We start from the raw sequence: 12,386 nt of genomic DNA on the forward strand, positions 1-12,386 counted from the left end.
GTGGGAAATTGCTTAAGTTGCCAACTAATTGGCTTAGGGGCGGAACCATAATATTTTTGGACACATTGATTAGTTCGGGAAAATTGTGCTCAGTTTGCCTCTAGGGGTAACCACAAGTCTTTATCGAGGCCAGGGATGTGTAACCAAAAGAAATAAATATATAAATTAAACGTTTTCCATAGTATTAAACAATTTTTTTAATAATAGGAGAGTTACTTTCCAAAGTCATATCTTAAACTTTCTAAAAATCTCTACCTAAACATTAATTCTAATTCTAATGAATTCAAAGTGTTTATCATGCATAATTCATCATGTTAACTCTTTTCAAAAGGCTTGTCCCAATTTTGTCCGTTCTATTAAAACCAACCAACAAAAATGTTGCTTAATGACGATTTATGGTAAGGACTTTTTCGGCTAATTTCCGTCTAGATAAGTTTTTAGGGCATTTATGCTTTATGATAAATTAAAGTATTTAATGTTTGGGTTATCTAATCGTTTTAAAACACCAATACTTTTGACCTGATTGTCCTTGTCAGTGGCGAAGGTCCTCCATAATTTCCGGTTGCCTGTCCATCAAAACGTGATTCTCTTAAATTATATTAAAGATACATGTTCAAATTTTTTCCAAAATTATAATTGCTAATGTGTATATAATTTACAAATATTTAAGTTTGTTCGTTTATATCTTAAATGCGCAAACTGGTACTTCATATGAAAGTTAATGTTTAGAGTTCCTAATTCATAAGTCACTTTGTCCATTTAGCAGTTTTACTTTTAATTTTTGTATATGGATATAGAATATGTGGATATTATGACAGGGGCGTTGTTGTTGTCAATTTAGGATGCTAATATAAGGATATTGGTCAATACTTTCCTCCATTGTCAGGAGAGGGGATAATCTTGTTATATTATCCAGCTGGGATAAACAGGCATCTCTCACAATATCCATGTATTTTATATCCATTTATTTATGAGCGTTGCTACCTCAGTACGTTGTCGTCCTTGTTAACAATATATTATTAAAAATTAACCTCGTTTATTAATGAAAATTAGCTTAATTTTTAAAAGTTTGACCTTGCATTCTCTATTAAAATGAATTACTAAAACCTTATGTTTATGATTATATTATTATTTCTTGATAAACAAGGAGAGTGATGTCTTAAGTAGCTCAACAATATATTATGAAAACAAGTTAAAGGGTGTATAGTATATTTCTTTTTACATCCCCGGCCCCCCTTCATAAAAAAATAAACAAACTTCATTTTTAGACAATCTTATTCAATACCTACTAATTATTTTTAGCGAGTCTCTCAAGAGTCTCTAAAGTCATTACCTCTCTATTATAATGTTTTCATAACTATGTAATTTATTGCAAATTGCTTTACCCAAGTTTTTACAAAACACTTTAATCACTATAATGTAGATTAAAACGAAATTGATTTTTAATGAAAATAATTGGGTATTTTTATTCAAGTATATTTTAGATTTTGAAAGTTTAAATTTATTTTCACCCAAAAAATCTATCACTTTACTTTTCTTTAATTGCAATATCCCTTCCAGAAAAAAAAGTTTGGCCAACATGAATTTTTTGCAATTAACCCCTTTACTAAAATGTTTATGTATGTAAATGGTAGTAAAGTGACTTTTTAAAAATATATCTTAAATTTCTTCAAATATTTGTTTTAAAATTTAATATAATGAAATTTCTTATTTTTCTTCCTTATTGCAATCTTTAAACCACCCCCCCCCCCCCATCTCCTAGGTATTGATTAAAGTAACATTTATACACAAAACCAACTATTTAATTGTACTATGTTTATCTGAAAGACCTAATTGTTCAATGTAATGGGTTGTTACTCATGCCACCAATACATTTGAAATCAGCTTATACCAACAACGAAATTAATTCGGAAAAAAATCACGAAACCTATATGTAATTTTCAGCTGTCGTTGGGGGGGGGGGGGGCAATATAAAGTATAATTTATGACCTTTTCATCTGCCCCCCAAATATTATTTTAGATTTATTTCGCTTGTTGCTTCCTGAATAATAGGAATCATTTGTAGTCAAATTTGATTGTTTAAATATAAAATCGTAACCAGGACGGGAATGGCGAAGGAGAAAGGTTGGGTAGGCTGGCCAGCCTGAGTATAGCTGACATGTCCCCTAAGCTGGCACACCAGCGGATAGTCACTCTATGGCACAGGCTACAGTACAGGGAGGCGGCCGCATTCATCAGGTAAACTTATTTTGTAATCAGCTTACTGCAAAATGTACAACATTTTACATTTTAAGCTCATTAAAATCTGGTTCATTAACACAAAAAAGACAAACACAATCACAATACTAAAAATTGGAACACTTACCCCCCCCCCCCTTTTTTTTTCTAGTCCCAATTCTTGCAGTCTATATGCAATATTTGGGAAAATGCAAATAAACAGTGCGAGGTATCAAATCGTTAACGTCAAGGTGCAAAGTCTAACTGATTAATTAATTTGAAGCAAAATGTACATATATACGTTAGGTTAGTTACGTTCAGAGAAACATTAATATAGACATAGCAATTGCTCTTAAGCTTTATAGAACACGCTTTCCTTTGCTAATAAAAGAAAATGAATAAACCGTTTTAACGTGTGTATTACTAAGTATTGGTTCTTTATATTCAAGTTAACTTCCCTTTCATGCAAAACACACATTAACACACATAACCTGATAATGATATGCCCTTAATAACAGTTAGAAACTCCTCACCCCGCCACATTAGAGCTATATACATTGTCTCCCATTGTCTTCAAAGTTCTAATGAGTAATTTAACATTACAATTTAAATTTTATGACTCTTTGTTGCCAATTTCTGTCTTCCTTGTAATTGATAGCGTGGTGCTACAAAAAAGAAATAGCGGAAAAAAGATTTTTCAGTGTGGCTGATAACCGGTTGTAACCCAGCTGATATTAATCGGTTTTGAAGCCAGACTGGAAAAGGTTGTATTGCACTTGTTGAAAAAAAGCAAAAATTAACTTATCATACTTTAACTGATTGGTTTGGCTATTTTTTCTTCTTTTGATACAGTTTTTTAAGCGATGGGGAAGGGGTATTTTTTTGTTATTTTTAGGCACCTTGAACAAAAAAGATATTAAAATTAGTAGTTTAATTGTCAGAAATATAATACTATATAACTTTATTATATTAAATGAGTCTATTATATGCGAATAATAACAAATGAACATTAAAAATCAGCATAAAAACTGTTTAGATAGCAGTTTATAATTATAACTAGGGGCTCTATGTCCAATTAGATAAAAAGGTGGTAGAAAATAACCCAAAACCATATTTACTCTTAATTTAAAAAATAAAATAGCTTTTACCAGCTCGTGACTTATGTGAAGCTTCCCTAAAGAGGAAAACTCCTCAATCAGTTCAGTAGTTACTGGAATCTTAAGCCTCAGACAAAAAAAACCTTTCTACTTTATGAAATAGGATAGGTAAACATTTATCAAGAAAGACACTGATGATTAGGCTTTGTTCGCCCTTTGCGTTTCAACTTTTTGACAAAGATAGTCCAAAATTTTCTTTAGATAAGAATTCAGATTCTTTTGCAAGTTTTAGGCCATTTCAAAGTTGTTATTTTATCCTCCCCCTACTGTGTCTCAAAAAGCAATACTTTTTTATTTACTATATTGAAACACAAAATTTTGTAGACTTGTAACTTTAAAGACACATTTAATTATTGAAAATTTTAATTTCAGACGATTATCTCCGACAACATTTAAGCAGATTTATTCCTCACTGCCCACCCAACAATTCCTGGACAACCTGCCACAGTCCCTACCTATTCTGGAGGCTTTCTACTCAAAACTTTTTTCTACAGGTATGTTACATATCAATTAATACACTCAGAGATAAAGTAAAAGGCAGATATAATAAAATTGGTACTATATTGATTTGGGACCGTTAATTTATATTCTCGTATTCATTCGAATCTGGTGGATAGGAACCAGTTCTCATCCATACGAAAAAACTATGTCTAGCATCGTATTATATCCAGCTTTCTACGAATATAGTCTGGTAAGCCGAGCGTTCTCGGCCCACGGGGTAACGAGTTCGGATTCAACGAGCCCTAGCCTTTAAGTATTCTACCAAACAAACAAGCAGGATTCAATCATACAGAAATTATATATTTAAACTGAATAATATTTACAAGTTATGTTTACTATATATATACAACAGATTATAACAATGGTTAGGTTTGAAGGGGGTGTGGGGCGCTAGGGCTTAGCTCCCGACGGCAGACAGACTGTGGGGGCAGCGGTGGTAAAAGGGGAGGCAACGCCTCCCAGTTATATAAGCGCGTGAGGGACTCGTGATAGTTGCATGTTTGAGTCCCCTCCCCACATTTAGGCAGGCTAGTTTGACCGCTGGGTGCGGGGTCAACAGCGGTCATGAGATAGATGGTGATATAATAAGATTAGTGCAGGGGGTTTGTTATCATAAGTCACAGCGAAGCAACTCTGTAAACGGCCTGTCCGTCTGGGTGTCGTATTACCACAACCTCCCCTTCAAGGGTTGCGTGGCTCCTGAGCCACCAGGCCTAGAACCTGGGGATACGACAGTCTATGCCTGCGCCGGACAGGCAGTTCTTGGGGCACAGCTCGATGGAGGACAGCTCGGGCTACACAGGCTCCCTGGGACACTCGTTGCTCCGTCTGACTGTGGTTGGTGATCAGCATTGTCAGCTCCTGGTTGGCTTCTAGGCGTGGGTTGGCGACGGCCAAGCCCCGCCGCTGGAAATTTTGCCTCGTCTGCAGGATTAGTTCTGTCTCGGCTGGTAGCTGGACACGGAGGCCTAGGCAGACTCTGATGGTTCCTAAGGGTGGAATGGCGATGGCAAATGGTGCATAGAACTCCATGGGGGCGCCTGCTTGATTCAGGTTGCTTGGTCTCCTAGCTCCTACCCGGATGGGGATGGCTGTCATCAGCAGGGGGCACATGGCTTCTTCTTCTTCTTCTGGGGCGGCTTCTTCCATCGCAGTGGCTGGCTCTTCTCCTACAGGCTCGCTGCTGGCTGGCAGGTTCTCCATGTCCGCGTCAGGGTTCCAGATGGCATCTCTGAGTGGCTCTGGAGCGGGCGGCGGCGGCGGTGGTTCGTTGGGCTGCTCCTGCAGGTTCTCCTCCACTGGGTCACGATCTTGGCCGCTAAGCTGTGGGGCGGCTGCGGCTGGCTGGTGCACTGGGAGCTCCCCTGGGTTGCTAGCTGCGGGCGCCGCCGCTCCAACGGGCAGCTCAGTGGCGTCCTCGTCGCCGTCCATGTCAACTTGGATGTCTGCTGGGATCTGGTGGGCAGTCACATCTCCAGTGTATTTGCGCAGTCGGCCTACATGCGCGGTAACTTCTGAAATCCTGGCTACTGGAGAGGCAGGTTTAATGACATAATGGACTTCTGTAGCTTTCCGCACTACTTTCCAGGGGCCAGTCCATCTCTTGGTAATCTTGGCTGCCTTCCCTGGCACCAGGCGGGGGGCCAGGTACCAGACCAAGTCTCCAACCTCATACTTGGCCGTGCCTTCGTAAGCTGCCGCGCTCCTCCTGATGGCTCCCTCCTCCTTCTGCTGGATGGCATCATACACTGCATAGTAGCGCTGCAAGAGAGCTTGGACGTTGGCTGGAACTGAAGCATATTCGGTCTCTGGCAGCCGTAGTACCATGTCCACCGGAAGTTTGGCCTCTCTCCCAAAGAAGGCCAGGAACGGGGTCACGCCAGTGGATCTGCAGGCCTTGGTGTTGTAGGCGAAGGCGATGGCAGGCAGGTGTGGCTCCCAGTTGTTATCGTCTCTATCCAGGAACAGGCGCATGCCTGTGTTGAGCGTCCTATGAAACCTCTCCACTCGGTTGGACTGCGGGTTGTAGGGTGGTGGATGTGTCAGGCCAATCTCAAGTCTGGAGGCCAGTTCCTGGAATACCTGGCCGGTAAATTCCATTCCATTGTCGGAATGGATCTTCAGGGGGCATCCGAACGTGGCCAGGTGGCGGTGCAACAGGGCTTCGGCCACCGTGAGGGTGCGCTTGTTGGGGATGGCGTAGAGGCTGACAAACCGGCTGAATCCATCTTGGCAGGTGAGGATGTAGCGGTTCCCAGCTGAGGTCTCTGGCAGTGGCCCCACCAGGTCGATGAATAGGACTTGCTGTGGATACCCCTGGCGGGAGGGCACATGGATCCCCTGCTTCAGCCTCTCCTTGGTAACTTTCTGGACACACTCAGGGCAGGTTTGTACCATCAGCGGACGTCACGGGCCAGGTTGGGCCACCAGAAGTGCATGGCAACGCGGGCGATAGTTGCGTCCATCCCAAAGTGCCCAGCCATGGGGGTCCCATGGGCTAGAAAGAACGCGTCCTGCTGGAGGGCCGAAGGCAGCAGGTATCTTGTCCTCTCTCCTGTCAGAGTCTGGTCAGTGGTGGTGAGGCAGCCGTGCTCGTCAAGCCCCAGGGCTGGGAAGCGGCTGGCGTACTGCTGCTCGTCTCGTTCCTTGCCACGCAGCTCAGCCTTGGTTGGGGCTTTGCCATCAGCCACCCATTGGCGGACACGGAGCAGGAGGGGGTCCTGTGTCTGGGCCTCCAATACTCTAGCTGGATCCAGGCGGGCGGCAGGAGGCCGGCTAGCTGCGGACTCCCCTAGCTGGCAAAGGTTGTGGATATACTCAGCCTGCTCTGCTAATTCTTCGGCGCTAGCCGTTGGCATGTTGGCATCTTCCCGGCGGCTGAGGGCGTCGGCGTTGGTATTCTGGGTGCCAGGCCTGTGGCAGACGGTAAAGTCTAAGGCCGCTAGCTCCTCCTGCCAGCGGGCCACCATCCCTGTGGATGTGTTCAGTGATTTCATCTGTAGCAAGGCAGAGGAATCAGTGTTGATCTGGAAGCTGCGGTAGGACAAGATGCCGTGGAATTTTCGGATCCCATACATAATGGCGGCCATCTCTCCCTTCCAGGACGGGTAGCGCGTCTCAGGGTCGGTTGTCTTGCGCCCCACGGCGGCAATCAGCCTCTCCTTGCCCTCCTGACATTGACTCAGTATGGCAGAGATGGCGCGGCTGCTGAAGTCTGTGGTGAGCTGGAACACCGCTGGCAAATCAAACCTGGGCGGCGCTCGGATGGGGGCCTTGCGGAACTTGTCCTTGAGTTGCAGCAGCTGGGCTTCCATCTCAGGCGTCCAGGTTAGGGCCTTGGCCGTCTTCTGGCGGTTCATCTCGTAGGTGAGGTCTGCATACTCTGGGATGAACAGGCGGTAGTATCCAAAGAACCCCAGCAATGCCAGCAAGTCCTTGGGGGTGCTAGGGGCTGGCCAGTCCAAGATACGGTCAATATAGTCCTCTTGCATGGCTATCCCCTCACGGCTGAGGGTGTGGCCCAGATAATCCACCTTAGATCGGAACAGCTTGGTCTTGGCTGGCTTGAGGCGGATCCCTCCCCTGCGGTGGGCTTCCAAAACCTCTCTGAGCCTGGCCAGGTGGGCCCAGGTATCCTGGTGGAAGGTCAGGACGTCGTCAAGGTATGACTGGAGGTTGGCTGTGCCTAGCGGGTTTAGGACCCCTGCAATAAACCTGGAATAGACAGACGGTGCCGTAGCCAGGCCAAAGGGCATCCTTTTCCATTGATACAAGCCCCTGGGGGTGGTGAAGGCGGTGCAGGGCCGGCTGTCCTCGGACACACGGATGGTGTAGTATGCGGCCACCGCGTCTAAAGCACTGTAGACACGGTGCCCGCCAGCTCGTTCCACCAACTGCTGGATCCTAGGCAGGGGGTAGCTGTCCAGCTCCAGACACTTGTTGAGGGCTCTGTAGTCGACGGCCCAGCGGGTGCTCCCGTCCTTCTTCTTGATGGGCACCAGGGGGCTGCTCCAGGCGGAGTCTGACGGCTCTATAACTCCCTCCTGTAGCCAGGTGTCCAGTTGTTTCTCCAGTTCAGCCTCTTGCCGCGGGTTCAGATCCCTAAATCTCTGGCGGATCGGCTGGGTCCCTGGCTTGAGGCGCAGCTGCAACTCAACCACATCTGTGCAGCCGGGGGTAGAATTGGAGAAAACGTCCCTGTATTCTGACAACATAGTCCAGACCTCCTTCTTGAGCAAGGGGTCCTTGCGTAGGAACTCATTGTCCTCCATCTCCAGGGCCTCCCACAACTCCTGCATGTCTATAGGCTCAGCAGGTTCTTGGAAAGAGTGGAGACGCGGGGGAGGCGTATCAGAGACCTCTAGAATGTCAGGTTTGACCAGCTCCCCTGCCACTGGGAGGCCAGCATCCAGCAAGAGGGGCACCTCCCCCTCATTGACCACTAGTACTCTAAACACAGTGGCAGAGCCAGGCCTGTGGGCATACAGGCCCTCTGGAATAACAAGATCCTCCCCAAACCTCTGTTCTGGGGCAGCTAGTTGAATGGCATCCTTGGTGCGATGGCCTACTAGCTCAACAGGGACCGCCATAACCCCGCGGCCAGGCAGGACCACCCGCTTGGCTGTGCGGAGCTGGGGTGGCTGGCCATCAGTTGGAGTGACAGCGCTTAGCCTATACGTGGCTGGTGCGGGGTCAGCTTTGGCTCCGGGACCCACCGGCCGCGACTTGACGGGCTCGGCTTCTGGAGGGGCTGACGTGCCGGAGCCAGGTGTGGCTCCGAGGGCGTCCGGCCACGATTTGACGGGCTCGGCGCTGGGAGAGGCCAAAGTGCTGGGTCCAGCTTTGGCTCCGTGGACGTCCAGCCGCGACTTGACGGGCACGGCGCCGGGAGAGGCTGGGGCCTGAGAGTTGAATGTGGCTCCGGGTACATCAGACCGCGACTTGACGGGTCTGGGCTCGGGCTTGGCTGGTGGACTGGCTGGAGGTCCCAGGTAGAGGGGGCCAGGTGGACACGGCTGGCCGTTGATAAAGGTGTCGGCGGAGAAGATTGGTTCTGGAGGGCTGGCAATCTCAGGAAACGTTGTTGGCAGGCTCTCCCTTGGCACCTTGGGCACTGGGGGCAACCCCATGGCTAGCAGGTTAGCTCCCTTGTGTGCGTTGAGCTCAGCGTCCACCCAGTGTGTGCCTTTCTCAACCACACGCGGCTGCTCAGGCAGGGGGCCTGGCAGGGGCCCCTCATAGCTTAGCTCTCTCTCGGCTGTCTCCCGGTCAATGGGGACGCCACGGAGTGGGATAAACTCCCCACGCACCCACAAGCAAGGTGGTTGCATGTCGAAACAGAGCCTAGTTCCGAACTCCTTGAGAAAATACCCTCCTAGGTTCAGAGAGTGTGAGAGGTTCCGGACCACAGTCACGTGGTATAGATGGAGTATAAGAGTGTGTGAGACTGCCATATATAACTCTTTTAACTTTCCAATTACCTGGAGGGGCTGGCCTTCCTCATTAGCAGTCAGGATCTGGGTGTTGTCCGGAATCAACATGCGTTGCACGCCCATCGCGTGCATGAGGTGCTCAGAAATTACAGCAGACCCTGGTACACGGTTGCCAGAATCAATCATGGCATCAACCTGTACATGCTGGGCAGGGTCAGGGGTAGGAAACCTTACCCTGACATGGCAGGGGAAGTGGAGGTCCTGCCCTTGAGACAAGGGGGCCTCTCGTTCGGCTGGGGTTGGCAGAAACTTTGGTGGTGGCCGCACCGCAGCTATGGTGGTATCGCTTACCATGGTGGCTTAGACTGTAGCTTCGAATCACTAGAGCTTATTAATTATCACTTGGTCAACAATTTTATATTTATTTTTATCACTTGGTTGACATTTATACACACTTATGTGTTGTTATCACTAGGAGCTCTAGGTGTGATTCTGGAAGCACTGGCAGCAGGGAATGTCTGTCCTGCAAGGTTTAAAGGGGTGACGGCGGTAGGGAATGACCCGTCCTACAGCGCCGCTGGTTCGAATCCCGAAAATGGCGGCAGGGAATGGCCCGTCCTGCAGCGCCTCGGGTTCGAATCCTGGGAGGCAGCGGCAGGGAATGTCCCGTCCTGCCGTGCCTGTGGCTCAAAATCTGCTATCCGTCGCAGTGGTAGGGCTTACTTGTGTGCTGAAGCTTCGCAGCCACACATTGCCTTCTTAGGGAGACCAGCACACAGCTGTCTGTCTCGTAGGTTTGGCCTGGGTGTCCTGGGGCTTGTCCCAGCTACACTTGCCAATTTGGACTCAGTTCTGTAGCCGTCTGAGCTAAATTATCCGATTGCCGTGGCTGCGCACCTAGCGCCACTCCTACACGACACGGAAAAGCGTCTTAACTGGCGCTTTTAGCAGGCTAAATCTGCTTGCCGTAGGCCAGAGGCCCACATATTGCGTTCAAAATGATGGAAATTCGACCTAAAAAGGCCGTCTCACGGGTCAGTTGGCGGCTGATTGTCCCCTTACTTGCCAAAGGGTCCAATCAGAGGTAGAATAGGCTAGTTTCTGTAAGGCTCGATTGAAACACGCTGACACCAAGTTCTGGTAAGCCGAGCGTTCTCGGCCCACGGGGTAACGAGTTCGGATTCAACGAGCCCTAGCCTTTAAGTATTCTACCAAACAAACAAGCAGGATTCAATCATACAGAAATTATATATTTAAACTGAATAATATTTACAAGTTATGTTTACTATATATATACAACAGATTATAACAATGGTTAGGTTTGAAGGGGGTGTGGGGCGCTAGGGCTTAGCTCCCGACGGCAGACAGACTGTGGGGGCAGCGGTGGTAAAAGGGGAGGCAACGCCTCCCAGTTATATAAGCGCGTGAGGGACTCGTGATAGTTGCATGTTTGAGTCCCCTCCCCACATTTAGGCAGGCTAGTTTGACCGCTGGGTGCGGGGTCAACAGCGGTCATGAGATAGATGGTGATATAATAAGATTAGTGCAGGGGGTTTGTTATCATAAGTCACAGCGAAGCAACTCTGTAAACGGCCTGTCCGTCTGGGTGTCGTATTACCACAATAGAAATGTACAATCATAAGATTAAAACCAGTTTTTTTGGCCGATGCCTTCGGCACCTCCGGGCTAAAAAAAACTAGTTTTAATCTCATAATTGTACTTTCTATATCCGCGGAAATCCGTTTATAATACGATGCGAGAAATAACTATTCTATTTTATTACCCCTACAATTACTCTAAGTTCTAAGGAAAGCTGTAAGATAGGAACCTGAACAATTACTCTTTCTCATTTCTGTTAAGTTTTTTAATATTATTGCCCTAACGTTGTGTAAAGTATTTAAGATTCCTGACCAGTGCCGTGCACAGGGTTGTGGAAGGTGTATCTACCTTCTTTAAGTTTACCCTCCTTAAAATAATAATCATTGACTTAATATTCACCTATTACAAAAATCATATTTTTCCATAAAGCAACATATTTAATTTCAAAATGAAAATTGTATATTTCTAAGTAACAAAAAGTTTAATTTTTTATCTTTTTATAAATAAAGATATCTAGATGTGTCTCCAAGTATTGTTGTTCAACAAGGGTATCAATTTTCAACTGTAGAAAAGCTTTTTGAAAAAATAAAATTGCCGATAAATTGATGTACATCCCCAATGATAAGGCATAAAATTAATTAACGCTTCTATAGATTACAATTATTAGTTGAAAAATAAAAGTTCCCAAAGTTGTGAAGTCAACGAATAAGAATACATTATTATAAAAATTTGGGGGCTATTGTAATAAAGATGTCTCGTCCGTTCTTGTATTTAACCCCATTAGCGTTTTCTACAAATACTGATATGTTTGACGGTAAATAATGGATAGGAATCCTCACAAATTTTAATTCTGAACAACTTAGCTTTTTGTGTGTCTTGATATCTTTAATAGTTTCCAAGATAATAGGGGAAAAAATAAGCCACCACTCCTTAATTATACAGATTTTAAGGAGCCTCCCAAAATGGTTTAATAAACACAGTCTTTATAATTAGAGCATTCCGAACAACTATCTACAACTCACTCCGAAATTCCAACCGCAATTTATGAAAATCCAACTTAATTTTCTCTTTATGCTGTCATTTTTATTTTAATTTTTAACGCAATGACTCAACCAACTGACATGTCAAACTTGTAGAGTCGCTTCGCTACTAAAAAGGCAACAGCAAAATTTCCGCACATTTAGCAAATACAATGGCAAAGATCGTGTTCACTTCAATGAACTATTTTGTTAGCAGAATACCTTTTTAAAATATGGGATTAATGGATATGCAAAAAAAAAGCCTATTATCAATAGGTGCCTTCCCACAAAGTGCTTATAGGACACAGAATCCTCCCCCCTTATTTTTTAATGCCTAACTTAAGCGTAGGGCCCTTACCCTGGCGGGGCTACTCTGTACCTAACAAAACCTAACTTAACCTTACCTAAAATAAAACATGTACACTCAAAAACTACCCTTCCAAGTTCCTTATCTTAAATTT

The 12,386-nt window shown here is 45.6% G+C and overlaps 1 protein-coding gene across 1 annotated transcript in view; it reads left to right on the forward strand.

The window, feature by feature from the left end:
* LOC145316172 (uncharacterized) overlaps positions 1–12,386 on the forward strand; it is a 114,684-nt gene that overhangs the window by 15,448 nt on the left and 86,850 nt on the right. Inside the window, exons 5-6 of the mRNA XM_080156504.1 lie at positions 2,099–2,238; positions 3,747–3,868. Coding sequence (XP_080012630.1) covers positions 2,099–2,238; positions 3,747–3,868 — 262 coding nt within the window. The remainder of the gene's footprint in view (positions 1–2,098; positions 2,239–3,746; positions 3,869–12,386) is intronic.

Source organism: Acartia tonsa, chromosome 4 (genome assembly GCF_053477335.1).
Source record: "Acartia tonsa isolate MP-2025a chromosome 4, ASM5347733v1, whole genome shotgun sequence".
NCBI classification, from domain to species: Eukaryota; Metazoa; Arthropoda; class Copepoda; order Calanoida; family Acartiidae; genus Acartia; species Acartia tonsa.